The sequence below is a fragment of the Balaenoptera borealis genome, assembly GCF_965194805.1.
Source record: "Balaenoptera borealis genome assembly, chromosome: 1".
Taxonomy (NCBI): Eukaryota; Metazoa; Chordata; class Mammalia; order Artiodactyla; family Balaenopteridae; genus Balaenoptera; species Balaenoptera borealis.
In genome coordinates this window covers 172,994,890-173,014,302 of record NC_138860.1, presented here as the reverse complement: position 1 = coordinate 173,014,302, position 19,413 = coordinate 172,994,890, and the positions used below count along the sequence as shown (strand labels likewise).

At 48.4% G+C, this 19,413-nt stretch overlaps 1 protein-coding gene and 1 long non-coding RNA gene across 5 annotated transcripts in view; one reads left to right on the top strand and one right to left on the bottom strand.

Moving 5' to 3' along the window:
- Positions 1–9,394, bottom strand: part of SLC9A1 (solute carrier family 9 member A1) — a 50,419-nt gene extending 41,025 nt beyond the window's left edge. The window contains exon 1 of the mRNA XM_082349057.1: positions 8,369–9,394. Coding sequence (XP_082205183.1) covers positions 8,369–8,720 — 352 coding nt within the window. The 5' untranslated portion in view covers positions 8,721–9,394. The remainder of the gene's footprint in view (positions 1–8,368) is intronic.
- The window catches only part of LOC309608701, a 42,631-nt gene that overhangs the window by 18,148 nt on the left and 5,070 nt on the right, over positions 1–19,413 (top strand). Inside the window, exons 2-4 of one of the 4 annotated variants that reach the window (XR_014233071.1) lie at positions 990–1,334; positions 11,164–12,432; positions 14,127–14,260. This is a non-coding gene — a long non-coding RNA (uncharacterized lncRNA). The remainder of the gene's footprint in view (positions 1–989; positions 1,335–11,163; positions 12,433–14,126; positions 14,261–19,413) is intronic. The other 3 variants (XR_014233074.1, XR_014233072.1, XR_014233073.1) reach the window with 3 other exon arrangements.

The following is a 19,413-nucleotide window of genomic DNA, read 5'->3' as shown; positions in this document are numbered from 1 at the left end:
AGTGATCCAGTGGTTAGGACTCCACGCCTTCACTGCTGAGGGCACGGGTTCAATCCCTGGTCGGGGAACTAAGATCCTGCAAGCCTCGCAGCCACACACACAAAAAAGATTAAAAACTAAAATCTGCCCTCACACTCACACTCATATACGCACAGAGAATTTCTGAAAAGATGCACGAGAAAGTTAACAGTGGTAACCTCTGGGGAGTATGACAGTGGAGGTGGTCAGAGAAGTGAGGAGGAAAACTTTTACTTTTTACCTTAATACCCCTCTCTACTGTTGAACATGTTTTATTTATTCATATCATAAAAATAAACTTGCCACAGAAAGGAGATTCTGGCCCCAGCCCACTCCCAACACACACACACAAACAAAGAGAAGGCATAAGTCAACCTGTCTAGGTACAACTATAAATTAGCAAGACTGCCTTTTTGCATGGTTTATGGCACTGGTCTCATTAATTCACAGTCACAGTGCGGTTGATGACTCGATGAATCTTCCCAGGAAAAGCTTAATTCAATTAGGGCTCTCGGCAGCTCCCTGAGGAAGCTCTGGTATCTTGCTTTTACTTATACAAATTGAGGGTAAACCAAACAGATGCAGACTTTCCCAGAGAGACCCCACCCAGCCCAGAGAGGATGCCCTAGAAGACCCTCCATTAGAGCCAAGCCGAGGGAGACAGAGGGGGAGGAAGGCGGCTGTGGCAGCAGCACTTACACAGGTGCTGGCTGACGCCTAGAGCATCACTCTGTGTCAAGCTGATTTCTTGTCTTCCTCAAAGGCTTCACATGGACACTATCTCTACACGGGAAGTCAGTCATGCACTTATTTGTCCCCCAAGTATTTAGGAGCCCTCCCTCTGTGCCAGGCACAGAGAAGAAAGCAAACAAAGGCTCTGCACTCAAGGGGCTTACATTCTTGTAGGAATCCTGTCCTAAGAATAGCTCTCTCTGTCCTGCCTGCTTGCCTAATTCCTCTCTATCTTCAAGACTGGCTCAAATTCCACCTCCTCTGAGAAGCCTTCCCTAACCACCTGTGCCCTCGGGGACTGCTTGTTCCCTCTGAACTCTGCCTCTGCCAGGAGTCCGCCAAGACCTCAGCACAGATGGACCATTTTCTCCAAACAGACTGGAAGCTCCTGGTGAGCCAGGCCTGGGTCTCACTCTTCTTGGTTCCCCGATGTGCCACAAGCTCAGAGCCCGCTGGCTGGTTTCAGCTGACCTGCCTCTACGACCCCACCTTGGACAGACGAATTAATTAGCTGCTCTCAGTCCTGGCTGGCCAGCCCAGAGCCAGAGCCTCTGTGAGTCTGCCCGGCACACAGCAAGTGCTACGTAAGTGTTAGCTACTTATTATTTTTGTGAGCTCATAGATTCTGCCTGACACAGCTGTGATGTCACCTCTCCGCTTTTCAGTGGCCTGGTCTCAGATAGGCCCAGTGCTGTGGAAGGGCCAGTCTGGGCTTAGGGGTAAGTGTCCCCCAAGGGACCGGGAAGGGGACTTGGGAAGGAATAGGAATTCTCATCCTGAATCTCACTCAGAGCTGCTTAAGGCTGTATGTTTTCAGGAAAGAGCTTGCCTGGGTAATTTGGGGAAACTCCAGGTTCTCAGCAAGTCAGTGTCAGAACTCAGGGGTCATGTACGACCTAACAGACTCCAAAACTGGCCCCGCATGTTGAAAGAGCTTTCAGGGGAAGGAAATGAAGTCAGCACGATCCCAGGGAAGGGGGGCAGCCCACTGATCCCGGCCCAACTCAAAACTTAGTTCAGTTAAAATTAGATTAGCCTGTAAGATTAAAAATACCCACATATAATCACGGCCTGCCTTAAAGTATCAGTTGATGTTTGTCAGCATCTAAAGAGATGGTTGGGCCCAGCGCAGTGTGTGCAGACAACCTTGGGGAGACATGTCTGACTCAGACGTTTACAGGGGGAGTGAGTGCTGCAGAAGGAGGCCCACACAGGCAATGGATGACTCAGGAATAACCCAGGTCCTGGGTTTGCTGAGTGAGCCTTCTCTCCCCACCACGGAAGGAAAGGGGGGCAGGTGGGGGAGGGTGACAGGAGGAGGGAGGGAGGGAGGGAGGGAGGCAGGCCCGCCGGCCGTGTACAGGCTGGCATTCCCAAAGGGAGCCCAGGGCTGCTGAGCTCCAGTGCCCTGTCCCTCCTGTGTTTCTGAATGCTACCACCTCTGAGAAGGGCTATTTGCTTCACGGTAAGACTTGGAGCGGGGGGGGTGGGGGGGTCACAGTTTTCCCCCCAACCCAAGAAATGATCCACAGAGAGCAGCCAAGACTTGAAATGCCTTTAATCCTTCCCTGTTCAAAATGATCATGGGAAAAATAAAACTTTTGAACCGAAAGGGAATCAGGGCATGATGATGAAAAGAACAAGAGCTCCAAAGTGAGACAGATCTGGGCTTCAACCCCACTGTTTTCTAGCTGTGCAAGTACCTGACACAGCCTCTGCAGCAGGAGCTTAATAAGTGACAGCTAATATAATTAACAAATATTTAGCATAAATATTACAAATTAGGACATGAGGGCTCAGAGAAGTAGTGCCTTGCCTAAGGTCACACAGCTAGGCAGCAAAAAGCTAGCAACATACCATACCTCAGGGTCTCTTGACCCCTTCCCTCTCCTGCCCCATCCAGCATGTTTTCTGTTGTAATTCACTTCTCTGCCTCTCCCTTCTCCTCCCAGAGTGCCTACAACACATCAAGGGAAAGGAAAAGTTTCCATTTCAAAAGTTTGCTGCTCCCCAGACTGTGAGAATGACAGGTCCCAAGGCTGAGTCAGCCTTCACACTCTCACACACTTTCTTCATACAAATACAGGCATGCTTGAGGGGTTAAGAACTTGGAGTTAAGTTGGCCTGGGCTCCAGACCAACCCAAACCACCATGCTCCTTTAGCCCTTCGCTCCTCCAAGAGGAAACAGTGTCTCTCCTCTCAACTACTCAAGTTACCAACATGGATGTGCCTGGTCATTTACTCTAGTTAAAGACCCTTGGGAAATCTGGTCCCCCTTGGTCTTCACAATGACCTGACCAGGCAGGAAAGAGGACACGGCCTTGGGTTAGAAATCCAGGGATTGTGTCCTTTGCCACTTACTTGCTAAGTGACCTCAGGCAGGTCACAACCTGGGGCTCGGTTTCCTTAGATGTAAAGTGGTTACATCAATACCACCTGCTATTCTAACCCACAGGACCACTGAGAAGATTGGAATTAAATACTGTACACGCAAGTGCTTTGGAAACAAGTTACAATACTAATGAGAATTACTACTAAACTCTACCTGCCTTACAAGGCTAAAGAGAGTTGTGCCATTTGCTCCCAGCACAGAGGCTGCCTCTCAGGGGATCCTGCTGGGCCCCAAGGGTAACCAAAAGCAGCCCAGTACCCTTCCAGCCCAGAAGCAGGAGATGGTAATCACAAGGTTAGCCATCCCCTGCTGGGAAAAGGAAACTACTCTTTAAGTGGCATTCCCCTGCCCAAGCAGGGAAGAAGCAAGCTCAGTCAGACCACTGAGAGAGCAAAGAGATGGCAGGCAGGGTCACTAGCAGAGGACAAGGGATAGGCCCAGCCTGGCTGTGTGATTCAGGTACACGTATGTGGACTCACAGGGACAGAGGATGGGCCCAAAGCCGGCACAGAACCCCTACAGCTTTCTCAGGGCAGGGAGAGGGCTTCCGCCATCAACAAGTGCCAGCCCCCAGAGGGAGTCCTAAAATCCCGGAAGGCAGGTGCAGTGAGCTGGGCACCCACCCCGTGCAGGGGCCCGGGCATCTGCTGAGGAGGACGTGAGGGGCAGGAGATGCAGCTGCACCCTGAGAGGAGACTGTGCCAAGGCTCAAACAGAAGATAAATGGCAATTCAGCATCACAGCAGATAACCCCTTTGGGCTGTTTCCTCATCTGTGAGACAGAGAGCCTTTATCTCATAGGATGATAGTAGGAATTAAATGAGATTACTTTTATAAAGTGCCTGACACCACTCTGTAGATACTTAATAAATGGTAATTCTTACTAAAACACACATCCCCCCCCAACAGAAGAGATGTCACAGGGCAGGCTAGGCCTAATGCCAAAGTTGTGGATAAACAATAAGGGATACGGTTTTAGGGGAGAAATGAAGGCAACGGCTGCGGGCTGGAGTGGGCTGGGAAGACCGCCCAAAGTGGAGGAATCCGAACAGGCCCTGGAAGCTGCCACAGCACGCTGGGCTCTGTGCTAGCATTCCACGTTCGGTCTCTACATCCGTCCTGGAAGGTAGAGACGGCATCCTTACCTTCCCGATGCGGCAAGTCAGGTTCAGAGAAACTAGGGGCCTGGTACCGAGGGGCATGGGCAGAGACCAGGCTTTTGTGACAACGTCTGTCCTTCCCACCAGGGCCGGAGGGGCTAGGTGGGGCGGGAAGGAGAGGCAAGGTGCACCTCATGGGTGTTCAGCTGAATGAAGTCCAGGCGATATGACCAACAGAGGCCCTCTAAGTGTCCTGGAGCCTCAGGACACACATGTCCTACCTGAAGCTTCTTCCCAGTCCCCAGATGACCTCCCCTCCCACTGTCCTGCAGTCACTCAGCTGTTTTCCCAAAGAGGAAAAGGTCACCTCCTTCTTTTTGGAGAGTTCCATCTGGGCTTCTAGAGACAGTTTCAAGGTGACCTTTAAGTCGTTCCTCTCTCATTCTGAGAAGTGAGAGGCGAGTTCTAGTCTTACACAGGAAACCAGTTGCTGGGTCTGATATCCACGCATGTGAAGTGGGCAATAATGATCCCCATCTCCCCTCCTCACAGACTTGCTCTAAGGAGGCAATGGCAGAACACACCTTGCAAACACCAAAACCAGAAAAAGCTGTAAGATGTGAAGGGACAAAGGAAGGTTTTTTTTGTCTCTGGTCAGGAGACGAGATGAATACTTGCTTCATAGGCTGCCAGGAGTTCCGGGTCCGCGATATGTGTAAACAAACGCAGGGGGTGCCAGTGGTGACCTGGGTTACAGTGAGGCTCTCCCTTGAAACAGGCACTGGACTGGGAGCCAGGTAAACAGGGACAAAGCGGAATTCACGCACAGTCCGAACCACAATGTAAGGCGGGGCTGGGGGAGGGGAATGGGCCTACTTAAGGCTTGGAGTCATTCTCACAGTTCTCCCAATAGTCTAACCCCAACTCACGTCACGAGCCCCTCCTCACCAAGGAAAAGGCAAGAATCCCTGACTGTCAGAGAGAGAAAAAAGGCCCAGAGACGGGAAGTGACTTGCCTAATGTGACCCACTGAGTCACTTAGAAAAGAATCCAGAAGCATCTCCTCTAGAACTTCAGCTCTAACCCCACCTTTCCCACACGCATCTCCGACAGTATCTACCTGAGGCTCTGCTCAACGATTAGGATAGGAGTGAGAACTGCACACAGCACCTTCTATTTTTAAAGGAGGGGTAACTTGCAAGGGAAGCAGCTGCCATAGATGACAGAATGAGGCCTCCAACATAGCTCCTACCCATGCTGGGGTGCTGAGAGAATAGGCAAGACCCCAAAATGAACTCCTAGGCTCCTGGGTATCTGACAGTACAGAGGGAGCATGGTCTCGGCACACCCCCCATCCCCCAAGTCGGTTGGTGCCATGTCCCCTCCCCACAGGACCTGCTCTGGAGGCAGCTTAAGTGAAGGAAGAACAAAGTCAGTAGGACTGACTTTCAGTCCTTCCTGAAACCTTAAGGAAGGACTGCTGGTGGCAGCCCAGGTTGAGAGATTTGTAATCCTCCAGCCTCAGAGGAAGACTGTAGGAGGGGCTGAGGTAGGGATGCGTTTACCTTAGGTGGTTGAAATACCAACAGGAGCAGCTGCAACTCACTGAGTGCTTCCTATAGGTACAAAGCCAGCTTTACGTGCGTTAATTTTTGTCATCATCATGCCAGCAGCATTATAGCTAGATACTATTATTTCCCCCTTTTTATACTTGAGGAAACTGAGGCTCAGAGAGGGTAAGTGCAGAGTGGTGCCAACCTCAATTCAACACTGCAAAGGGGGAGTTCCCCAGCGGTCTAGTGGTTAGGATTTGGGGCTTTCAACTGCCGCAGCCCAGGTTCAATCCCTGGTTGGGGAACTGAGATCCCACAAGCTGCGCAGCCAAAACAAAACAAAACACTGCAAGGTAAAGGGAAAAATGGGCTTTCACTTTTTGCCACCTGAACTGGGATCCTTAAGATCTTTTGGCCATCTTTCTCTCTGCCCTCTTCCCAGGATGGCCAGATGCTAGGGCACCCCTGTTTTCAGAGGCAGAAAATTGCCCTATCAAGCCAGAGACACAGTCTCTTGGAACTACAAATGCCCTTGGAGATCATATCCAGCCTGCTCACTTTACGATGAGAAAACTGTGGCCCAAGGGTGAGTGACTTGCCAGGGTTACCCAAGTCAGCGGAATGGCAGAAATGTCAGACCAGCAAGAAGCCACAAAGATCAATTGACAAGTGGAGAGGCATGACTGGCCCAAGGTCACAGAGGGAGGTGGTATAAGAGGCCAAGTTTCCTAACTTCTAGACTGACACCCTTGTCATGGCACCACCTCTGCCAGCTGCCCAGGGTCCCGGGCACAGTTTTGGCGGGGACAAAGCAGGCCAAGCCTGACCCCATTAGGATTAGAGGTAATCAGGCCTGCAGAGACAAACTCCTGACTATCCAGAGTAGGATCTTTGTGGTCATGCTGTCGACCCACCAGAAGGCACTGAGACCCACAGTGTGTGCATTAGCCTCTAATGCCCTAACACAATGCCAGGTGAGGGGGTTGGAAAGAGGAGGGCAATTTATAAATAGTGCTTATGAGGCCTCTTCCTGGTCTCACACAGGCAAGTGACACATCAGTCACTTCAGCTTCTCACCAACAAATTAAGACACAGGGTTTCATGATTCAATTGATACGGTCAAATTTAGAGAGTCTTGCCAGTTTCACAGGTGGGCGAGACCTGCAGAAAAAGGCCCCAGCTTGTTCAAGGTCATGTATTTGTCAGAATCAGTACACATGGCTCCCCTTGCCCAGGCCTCGATTTTTTCCGGGAAGCTGGCTGCCATCAGGGGATAGGTGCTGGTGGCCCAGCTCCATGTGCAGGCCTGCTACTGTCACAGCACCAAAGCCCCGTATCAGGAAGCCAGCTCCCGGATCTGTCAAAACAGAAGCACGAGTGCCCTCCTGCAGCATGTCCCAGAGCCTGCCTCATACCAGCCTGGCATCGCCACTCAGCTCCTGCATGTCCTTGGGAAAGCTGCAAGGCTTCCTGCCAAAAGTCACAAACTCTCCAAACCCAAACCAGCAGAGTTGCAGGCCCCCGTGCCTTCCACAGCTAGCTGGGGGCTAAAAAAGCAAAGGCAGCTTTCAAACTCCCCCACCCCCCACCTCCCGGACACCACTTCAAGGGACTTCTGGGCTCTGCAGGCTCTGGTGAGCTCCATCAATCACCCAGCAGAGCAGAGCGCTCAGGCCTAGCAGGGAGACGATCCTCTGGAAGGGAACAACTCTTCTGTTTCCTTCTCCCAAAAAGAACGTTTCAAAGTCTCTTCAGATCAGAACATGCTGAGCTCCTCCACCTGTCCCTCTCCCTCTTGGATGAGCAGCCGGCAGGCCAACATGACAGCACCTTGAGACACAGCTGGGTGCAACCTGGAGATGAGCTGGGGCCAGACCAAGCTTGACCCTCCTCCACTCTCCCTCCACCCCCAAACCAGACTTCAGGAATTCCCAAGGCCCCTGTCCCATAAACTGTATAAGGAATGGCATTCCCAGGCAGGAAACTGACTCAGGGGCTCCTGACCAGCCTGGGCAGGCAAAGCTGACAGATAACACGCTGGGGACGAAGGAAGGTGAGGATATGGGGATGCCTCATCTTCCACCACACCTGTAAGTCTCCAGCACACAGGTCCCCCACTACACTCAAACTCCTTAGACAAACCAAGTAGAAATAGCCTCCATCCTGGAACACCCTCCCATGAAGCATGTAATTACACTGGTCGCTGTGGACAGAGCGGACTGTGCCACTTGCTGAAGACACTCCTGTCTCACACAGCTGGGTCCCTGGCTCCCCTCGGGGTCTGTCCCAGCCAGAGGAGACTTGCCAGGCCTGGAAGCCTCGCTGAAGGTACCTAGTACCTGAAGCATCCCATCCTCTCCCATGAACAATGCTGCCTCCAATCTTAGGAGGCCTCAGACCACAGAGGCCACAGAGCTCCCGTTTGAGAAGGACCACGATGATGGGATAGAGGCTGCCTACTTTACAGGAGTAGTCCAGACCTTTATTCCTAGGCAGCCTCAAGTGGTAAGGATGGTTCAAGAAGCTCATTAGTTTGGTGGCGGCGGAAGCATTGGGGGCGAACTGCACTTACCTATCTTCATAAGGCAGGCCAGCAGGATCCACAGGGAGATTTCGAAGGGTGTGCGCACGTGTGTGTAGTCGATGCCCAGGACTGGAAAGGCCTTTCGAGATTTCAGGCTGTGTTCAGTGAAGGAATGGTTAACAGGGCGGCTCTCGGGGGCGAGCTCCGGTGGGGCGGTGGTGACCTCCCCAATGGAGCGTTCCCGTGGCGGCTCTGAGCCTCTGATGGTGCTGGCAGTAGGGCTGGGCTGGAGGCCATGGCTTCTAAGAACGGGTAGCAGCCCCACCAAGGCTACTGCCACGAGCAGGGAAGGGAAGATTCGAGGCGGAGAGAGGCCACAGACACCAGACCAGAGAAGCATCCTGCTGCCACCCTCGACCCTTAGCAAAGTGAGAGTAAGACCTGGGACATAGGTAGCAGGGGGTCAGCAACGGGGGAAGAGAGACTGGGGGAGTCTCTAAGCAAAGTTCATGTTTTAGAGATGTGTTTTTGTGGAAGCAGTCCTCTGGAAGTGGAGGAAGGCTGGGTTCACGATCTAGAACTCCAAACTGGGGAACAGGGACAAGGACTCAGGACCGTAAGAGAAGACCAAAAGGTCTGGAACTCCAGGCCTGGGAAAGGGGGTGGGGGAGGGGAGAGACTGCACCCTAGGGACAGAGGAAGGGACAGGATGGGTTGGATCCCAGGCAAGGAAAAGGAAAAGGGAGGGTGGGGACCCTCGGCTGAGGAAAGTGACTGATGAGCTGGGACTCGGCTAAGGTAAGGGGAAGGGAGCCTGAGCTAAAGGAAGGGGATGGAAGGAGGTGAGACCCAGTCCAGGAGAAGAAGAGAGGGGGCTGAGAGCCCAGGCTGCGAGGAAGTGAAGCCAGAAAGCGGCCGGGAGTTTCCCCACCCAAAGAAGGACCGGGGTGCAGGCGCGCCGGGCTGAGATTCCGGGGAAATGGAGGGAGGCGGAAGGCGGAGGCAGGCGGCCTGGCGAGAGGGCGCCTTGGCGCGCGCTGAGGGCGGCTCGCGGTGGGCCAGCAGCGAAACGCCCCTCCTTGCGGCCCCGGCGCGGTGCTGCGCTGCGCCCTGGCCCAGCTTCAGTTCCTCCGCGTCCAGCTCCACTTCCAGTTGCAGCCCCGGCCCCAGCCCCGGCGGCGGCGGACTGATGCCTCTCTGAGCCCGGCGCTGCCACTTATAGGCACCAGCGAGCAGCCGGTGCAGCGGGCTAGAAGGACGTGTCAGCGCCCGCTCAACGCAGCGACCCCTGTCTCCGAGGAAAGGAAGTATCGCGTCGAAAGAGGAGGGAGAGTCAGAGATGGCAAAAAAAAAGTCCTGAATCTACAGAGATTCTAACTAACATGAGTAAAATGCTCTACTACTTACAAAGCGCCTTCACATCCACATCCACAGTCTCATGGAGACTCCCCAGTAATCTTGTGAAGGATGTATTATTATCTTATACATTTAGTTACCATGTGATCTTGAGCAAATTACTTAACCTCTCTGTTGCACAGTTTTCTCATCTGAAAAAGTGGGGATAACAGGAGTACCTATATCTGCTGTAGTATAGTATATGTGATGACTAAATGAGATAATCTATGTAAAGTGTTTAGAATGGAGCCCAGCACATAGAACAATTATTATGGTTCCACTTTTGCAGATGAGGAAACAGGTAAAGAGAGTTCCTTAACTAGTATGTAAATAGTTATATCGGTTTGCTAGGGTTACTGTAACAAAGTACCACAAACTGGGTGGCTTAAAGAACAGAAATTTACTGTCTCATATCCTGGAGGCTAGAAGTCTGAAGTCAAGGTGTCAGCAGAGTTGGTTCCTTCTGAGGGCTGTGAGGAAGAATCTGTTCCATGTGTCTCTCCTAGCTTCTGGTGGTTTACCAACAATCTTTGGTGCTCCTTGATAACTCCAGTCTTCACGTGGTGATCTCCCTGTGTATCTGTCTCTGGGTCCAGATTTCCCCTTTTTATAAGGTTTCCAGTCACACTGGATTAGGGGCCCACCCTAATGACCTCATCTTAACTTGATCATTTTCAATAACCCTATTTTCAAATAAGTCCACATTCACAGGTGCTGGGGGTTAGAACTTCAACATCTTTGTGGAGGACAAAATTCAACCCACAACAGCAGTGGAACTGAGATTTGAACATATAGTGTTGGTTGGAATTTGTAAGATTTGAGAGATCATGGCCATACACTGGAATCCTTGGAAAGCTTTTAAACACTACCATTGCCTAGGACCTTCAGAGGTTTGTATCCACTTCCTCCAGGGTAGTGCCCAAGCAAGATGGATAGTTTTTCAAAAGTTTCCCCAGGTGATTCTCAACTAGGGTTGAGAATTATTGAGATTACTGAAATGCCACCCTTGTTTTGCAGAAGAGTGAATCAAGGCAGAGAAAGTCCAAGTGACTAGCTTGAGATCACAAAATGATGTCAAAGGGCTTAGTTCAGTTTAGCAACTATTTATGGGCCTCTTGACAAGGCTTTGTGCTGGGCTTTGGCAACACAGACATAGACATGGGGCGGAAGGAGGTGGCAGTGGTTAGGAGGGGGCACAAAGTGGACACAACAAGGGCTTCTAGGGTGCTGATAATGTTCTCTTTCTTTACTGGGTGGTGGTTACAAAGGTTACACAGATGTAGTTGTTCTGTGATAACTCATTGAGCACTCATGATCTGTGTACTTTTCATGAGATATGCTCTCCTTTCACATAAAAGTATATTTAAATGCTACTAGAGTGATGTGATTGTGACTGAAGGTGCCAACATTAAACTGAATTCTCTGTACTTCACATTCTCCTGGCACAGGTCCAGCCACTTGGGAGATGACAGAAGAGCCTAGAAAAGCCTTCAGAGAAATCCAAGGGCCTTGTGTCACCTGGAGCAGATGAAAGGAGAACATCAGCTATAATGGAAATAACCAAAGAGAGGAAAAGCATTTAGGACAAGGATCAGAACAACGACAACATGCCTCACATGGTTCGGTCCTTTATAGTTTACAACCAAATGCCCCAGGTTTATCAATGATCCAAGTCCTGGTGCTCAATAAATAGCAGCTATTATTCTCATTTCCATTTTACAGATGACAAAACTGAGGACTCAGAGACATAAAGCCATTTGGCCAAGATCACACAGCTGTTAGGTAACAGATCCAGGACTTAAGTCAGTTTTCTAACATCTTAATCCAGAGCTGTTTCAAAACACCACAGGTTCAGTGTAGAAAAAAGGAGGCAAAGGTGGGGCTAGTGGAGGGACTTTATGCAGGTGACATGGGCCAGAACCCTGAGACTTATAGTCCTTTCCAGTCTTTTTTTTTTTTTTTTTTTTTGCCATGCTGCGTGGCTCGCGGGATCTCAGTTCCCAGGGATTGAACCCAGGCCACGGCAGTGAAAGTGCCAAATCCTAACCACTAGACCATCAGGGAACTCCCAGTCCTTTCCAGTCTTGAGGTCAACATTCACCCGTGCACTCTGATCCTCCTCACTCTCTGACTCTCCCTCATTCCGGTCCTCAGTCAGTCCTTGGGTGCCAGCCTTGGAGGTAGCAGATCCCATGAGGACCAGGAAATAGCGCCCTAAGATCCTCCGCAGCTTGGAGAAGGTTGTATCAACATGACAGTGCCAGGAAAGAGCCCTTGGGAAAAACCACCTGGGACAGCCAGTGGCCAAGGCCCAGCCTGGACCAGGCAGTATAGCATAAGAATTAAGATTAAGAATCTAGCCAGATTGTCTAGGTTCAGATCCCCACACCACCACTCACTAGTTAGAAGACCTTGGGTAAATCAGTCAACCTCCCTGATTCACTGTTTCTTCCTCCATCACATGGAAACAATAATGCCAATCTCATGGGGCTGTTCTAAGGGTCTTAGCCAATGTACATATAGAACTCAGGGCAGCAGCCAGCAAGTACCACATACATTTACCATCTTTATCTTTATTTACATGTACTGAGGGGCTCAAATGTAGACTTTCGGTGTTAGGGCCACATGAAGTTATACATTCAGACACAGAAACACAGGCTAGAAAGAAGTCCCTCACATCTGTGAAACTGGTCCCATCATCAGACCACTCCCCCGTGGTATGCTATGAATTTAATAATTTTATATAAATTATATTGCTGTGTATTCCACATGTTTTTTTAAATTTATTATTTATTTTATTTTATTTATTTTTGGCTGCTTTGGGTCTTTGTTGCTGTGTGCGGGCTTTCTCTAGTTGCAGTGAGCAGGGGCTACTCTTCGTTGCGGTGTGCAGGCTTCTCACTGTGGTGGCTTCTCTTGTTGCGAAGCAGGGGCTCTAGGCGTGCGGGCTTCAGTAGTTGTGGCACATGGGCTCAGTAGTTGTGGCTCACGGGCTTAGTTGCTCCGTGGCATGTGGGATCTTCCCGGACCAGGGCTCGAACCCATGTCCCCTGCATTGGCAGGTGGATCCTTAACCACCGCGCCACCAGGGAAGTCCCTCTGCATGTTAAAAGCATGATCTTGTTGAAGGTAATCAGTTAAAATATGCTACAATATTTGTAACCCTGTTTTAGCAAGTCCTCTTTTTTTTTTTTTTTTTTTCTGGCCACCCCAGGCGGCATGTGGAATTTCCTGGACCAGGGATTGACCAGGGATCGAACCCATGCTCCCTACAGTGGAAGCACAGAGTCTTAACCAATGGACCACTGGGGAAGTCTAGCAAGTCCTCATTTTTTAACCATTGCAGGCCCACATTGCCCTTGACTCAGAGGGGCTGTATATCTGCAGACTCTTCTTCCTGCAGATCCAGAACAGTCTCAGGATGCCTGGGCCTGGGTGGTATCCCCCCTTGCTTAGGCCATGTCTGCTCCTCAGTCCCCCTCATTGAATCCTTTTGCTAAAAGGAATGGGAATTTTATGGAATTGCTATAGCTATGACAGATGCGTAGCAAACAATGTGTGGTGCTTGGAAAGGATCCTCTGGGCCACTTACTAGCTGTACATCATGAGCAAGTCATATTTTGTTTATGTCACTCAGTTTATTCATGTGTATAAAAGTGGGTGAGGTCACAACACCTGCCTTTAAGGTTAGTGCAAGGATTAAATGGCTGACATATGTCAAGCTCAGTTACTTACACATTATTGGCACTCTGTAACTGAGTTCATTTCCTTATTTCCTTTGTTATATAACATCACAGCCCTGCAAGGCCCTCTTCTTTTTTTTTAATAGTCTTTTTTAAAAATATGTATGTATGTATGTATTTATTTTGGCTGCGCCAGGTCTCAGTTGTGGCACACGGGATCTTCGTTGCAGCATGTTTAGTTGCGGCATGCGGGATCTTCAGTTGCAGCATGCAAACTTCTTAGCTGTGGAATGCATGTGGGATCTAGTTTCTTGACCAGGAATCGAACCCAGGCCCCCCGCATTGTGAGTGCGGAGTCTTACCCACTGGACCACCAGGGAAGTCCCAAGGCCCTCTTCTTTCAGTCTCCCCTTCACTCACTTCACTCCAACCACACTGCCTCCTTGCTATTTCTCAAACACTGCCAGCCACACTTCTACCTCAGGGCCTTAGCACTTGCTGTTCCTTCTGCCTGGAACACTCTTCTCCAGATATCCACTTGGCCTACTCCATCACATCCCTCAAGCCTTTCCACAAATCTTCCTTCTCACCACTACTATGTGGTGACTCCTGATACCTCCCCTACCTGACCACTACTACCACTACCACTCAGGCCCAGCCACCTTCTCACATATGATATAATAAACCTATTTACTGTATTTATTGTTTACTGCCATTCCCCCCCATAGGATGTGAGCTCCAGGAGAGCAAGAGAGCCCTAATGAATGAATGAATGACAAGGTATATTACTTGCACATGAGAAAACTAAGGTTCCAAGGAGAGAGTCAGTTGTGGCCACAGAGCTGGGAAGAAGGGGAGCCAGGTGAGAATCCAAGTCTGTCTGACTCTGAAATCCAAGCTTTTCCCACTTCTCTGGGCTGATAGCCAGCATGAAAAAACACGCACGTCCTCGGCAACTAGGAGAGAGTTGGTAAGGAGGTAGAATTTGTGATCCAGTGAATGGCTTTTAAGCTAAATTCATAAGTCACTTAATAAACATTTAGCACCTACTGTGTGCAAGTCCCTGTGCTTCCTGCCGTGGGAGACTTGACTATGAATCTGATAAACACCCATCGGTGAACTTGAAACTCTTATATCTACTCACAGGCTGAAAGTCCTGTGGGCACCTCCATCTCCACAGGTACTAAACGCAGCCCCCCACCTTCCCCTGAACTTGCTACCACTCCATCTTCTCAGGTACAGATTGCTTGGCCCTGCTGGAAACATTAGGATTTAGTAGGCTGGAGGGGAAAGGCCCAGGGTTTGAATTTTATTGAGTGCCCTTGGGAGATTTTGATGCAGATGGTCCTGTCTACACTTTGGAAAACTCTGGCCTGGACTATTAAAGTAAACTTTTTATTGTTCCCACATCCAGTCTGAGCTACACACAGCTTTCAGGGAGAACATTCTGAGCCATGGTCCCCCTGTTTAGACAGCTGCAGACCCCATTCCGGACATGGCACTCAAGGGCCTTCACACATTCAGGCCCACAAACTTTTTTTGCCCTCTAATTATTTACAAAGACATTTGAAAGTGTAAAGATAGTATAACAAACCAAATTTTTTACCTTTCTGAATTATCAGCTGTTACAGTTTGTTCTATTTGCCTTCAATTTTTTCTTTTTTACAGATATCTACACTATTTTATCAAATTTTAAAGTCTCTTTGAACCTTCACTGACATCAGCCTCTATCAAGAATGTAATGTAGGACTTCCCTGATGGTCCAGCGGTTAAGACTCTGCCCTTCCAATGCAGGGGGTGAAGGTTTGATCCCTGGTCGGGGAACTGATATCCCACAGGCTACACGGCCAAAAAAAAAAAAAGTAATGTACATCAACCTCTACCAATGACAGGGCAACCTCTATCATGAGCGTAATGCTTTTTTTTTTAAATTTAATTTAATTTATTTTATTTTTGGCTGCTTTGGATCTTCGTTGCTGCGCGCGGGCTTTCTCTAGTTGCAGTGAGTGGGGGCTACTCTTCGTTGCGGTGCGTGGGCTTCTCATTGCGGTGGCTTCTCTTGTTGTGGAGCACGGGCTCTAGGCGTGCAGGCTTCAGTAGTTGGGGCATGCGGGCTTCAGTAGTTGTGGCACGCAGGCTCAGTAGTTGTGGCTCGTGGGCTCTAGAGCGTAGGCTCAGTAATTGCGGCGCACGGGCTTAGTCTCTCCGCGGCATGTGGGATCTTCCCGGACCAGGGATTGAACCCATGTCCCCTGCATTGGCAGGCAGATTCTTAACCACTGCGCCACCAGGCTAGCCCGCATTATTTTGACACCTTAACACACATCTGTTCACCCCACACTCCTTTCCAGCTATTGCCAAAACCTTGAGAGAATTGTCTGTACTGCCTGCATCGTTTCTCTCCTCCCAGATTCTCAAATCTGATCCAGTTAGGTTTTCACCCCCGTATGGTGTACCTAAAACCACTCTTGTCAATGTCACTAGTGACCTCTGTAGGAGAATAAAAATCTCTTCTTCTGCCCATCTTAGCTTCTCCAGCTGGGCCTGCGTAAATTATACTGGCAAAAGACAGATTAACAAGAGAAGAACAAACAGAAGTTCATAAACACGTGCATAATATACCCAGAGATGAGTGACTCAAAGATTAGTTAGAACTTGGGCTGATAGCATCTTAGCAAAGGAATGGTAAACTTTTAGATAAGTGACAAGAGAAAGGAAAATGGTCTGACTCTAGGGGCAGGAAATTGTGGGAAGGCAAATCAAGGGAAATGATGGTAGATAAAGGTTAGTTAGTAAAGTCTGTATATAGATTCCTCCGGAGCTGTCTCTAGGCTGATAAGGGCCTAAAGTTGTCTCTGGTGATTGACTTCTGTCCTTCCCGGTAGAGACAGGAGGAGGGACACCTTTATAGATGTGTGTCCTACTTTTATACAAATAAGGGTAGGGTAGAGAAGCCTCTCCTTCTTCTCAATTGCCTCTACCTCAAAATAATCCTTATTTGACGTGAGTTGCAAAAATTAGTAATAATAATAATAATAATCCTTATGCCAAAGTGGCATATTTTGGGATGGCACATTCTGCCACCCTGTACCTCCATGTTGCTTGATCAAATGGTCATTTCTCAGTCCTCATCTTTCTTTACCCATCAGCAGCCTTCAACACATTTGATCACCTGATCCTTCTTGAATCACTTTCTTCAATTAGCTGGCTCTCTCTCCTGGCTTTTCTCCTGGTTTTTCTCCTGCCTCACTGGCTGCTCCTTCTCAGTCTCCTGTTGCTGAATTCTGCCCCTTCTCCCTTTCCTCCTCCTCAGCTGCAAACTCTGAATGTTGGGGCCCCAGGGTTCAGTTCTCACATTTTCACTGCTCTATATCTGTATTCATTTCTCTGGTGATCTCATTCTTTCTTGTGGTTTCAAATAAGATCTATATGCAGATGATGCATAGATTTTCATCTCCTCTTCTCGAAACTCTAGACTTTTACGTCCAACTGAACGCTCAACGTGTCCACCTGGTTTTCCAACAAAAATCTCAAACTCAGCATGTTCAAAAAGAAACTCCAGGCCTTCCCACCCCCTCCCCAAGCCTGCTTCTCCCACTGTCTTCCCCATCCAGGAAACAATCACTCTGTCTTCCCACTTACATAGGCCAAAAACCTGAGTCATCCTTGACTCCTTTCCTGAATCCAATCACTTCTTTCCACCTCCACTGCTACCACTCCAGTCCAAGCCACCACCCATTTCTTGCCCAGATTATTACAATCGCCTCTGAGCAATCTCGCCTCAACAAAGAAGGATCCCTGTAAAGCCTAAGTCAGATACTGTCACCCCCTGCTCAGATCCCTCCAAGGTCCACATGACTTATAAGGACCCACCCAATCTAGCTCCCACCTCTCTCTGGCCTCATCTCTTTTCCCCTTATTTGCCCTTATTCCCTCTGCTTTAGCCACCCTGGCTTCCTTGCTATTTATTTTTCAAACACTCCAGGTTTACTCCTTCCCAGAGCCTTTGACCTTGTTATTTCCTCTGCCTGGAATGAAGTTACCCTCAGGTATCAGCATGGTTTCCTCCTTCACTTCCTTGGGGTCTTGCTCAGATGTTATCTCTCAGTGGGGTCATCCATGACCACCACACCCCACACCCTATCTCATACTCCCTCTTTCCTTCCCTTCTTTTTTCTTTTTTTTGGCCGTGCCGAATACTTGCAGGTCTTAATTCCCCAACCAGATTGAACCCAGGCCCTCAGCAGTGAAAGTGCAGAGTCTGGGCTTCCCTGGTGGCGCAGTGGTTGAGAGTCTGCCTGCCAATGCAGGGGACACGGGTTCGAGCCCTGGTCTGGGAGGATCCCACATGCCGCGGAGCGACTAGGCCCGTGAGCCACAATTGCTGAGCCTGCATGTCTGGAGCCTGTGCTCCGCAACAAGAGAGGCCGCGATAGTGAGAGGCCCGCGCACCACAATGAAGAGTGGCCCCCACTTGCCGCAACTAGAGAAAGCCCTCACACAGAAACAAAGACCCAACACAGCCATAAATAAATAAATAAATAAATAAATAAATAAACCCAAAGTTTAAAAAAAAAAAAAAAGACAGAACTTTCTACCTAAAAAAAAAAAACTTGCTTTAAAAAAAAAAAAAAGAAAGAAAGAAAGTGCAGAGTCCTAACCACTGGACCACCAGGGAATTCCCTCCTTCCCTTCTTTATTTTTTTCCACAGCTCTTTCACTGTCTGACTTACTACACATTTTTGTGGTCTATCTTGCCTTCACTAGAATGTAAGCTCCATGACAGCGGGGGATTTGAGGCAGAGAGCATGATGGTTGTAGGACAGACTTGGAGCCAGTATGCCAGGATTTGATTGCTGTCTCTACCACTGTCCAGCTGTGTGACCCTAGGCAAGTTACTTAACTTCATTGCCCCTCAGTGTCTTCATAAGTTGGGGGTAATAACAGACCCTGTGTCGTAAGGTTACTATGAGAATTAAATGAGTTAATGCATGTAAAGCGCTTAGAATTATACCTCTATAATAGTAACTGTATAACTATATAACTATAGCATAACTATATAGTAAATGCTACATCAGTGTTTGCTATTATTATTATTGTTATTATTATTGCTACTATTATTACAGAATGCTTGGCTCTTAGTAAGTCCTATACAGTTGTTAGCCATTGTTCACTGCTATATCCTCAGAACTGAGAATAGCACTTGGCACATAATAAGGTATTTAAGAAAGATCTGTTAGGGAATTCCCTGGCAGTCCAGTGGTTAGGACTCAGCACTCTCACTGCCAGGGCCCTGAGTTAGATCCCTGGTCAGGGAACTAAGATCCCACAAGCTGCGTGGCACAGCCAAAAAAAATCTGTTAGATGAATGAATTAGGATACATGTATACATAAACAATATAAATTATTTTTGTGTGTCTTTTAAATTTATATCAATGGTATCATATCATATATATCCTTCTTCATCTTTACTTTTTCACTCAATATTTGTAACATCTGGCCATATTGATATATAGAGATCTCATTCTTTTCTTTTAGCTGTTGTATAGTAAATATTCCATCACATTTATATATCTCAATTTTTATATCTGTTTGCCTATTGATAGACATTCAGGTTGCTCCAATTTTATGTTATAGTGGACAATTTGTATCAAATGCCTTTATAAATATCTCTTGGTGTCCATGTGTAAGAACTCTTCTCTCTATATACTTGAAAATGGAATTTCTGGATTGCAGGGTTTGTACACTGACTGCTTTCCTAGACTAAATTGTTTTCCTAAAGTACCTTTGGCCCTTCTGCCTGCAAGTATGAGAGAACCATTTTTCCCATATCCTCCTGACTTATTTGAGTCAGACTTTTTATTCTTGTTAATTTCATGGGTAGAAAATAGTATCTCATCATTTTTTTTTATAGATAAGATTTTTAATTTATTTATTTATTTTATTTTATTTATTTTTTATTTTTGGCTGTGTTGGGTCTTCATTGCTGTGCACGGGCTTTCTCTAGTTGTGGCG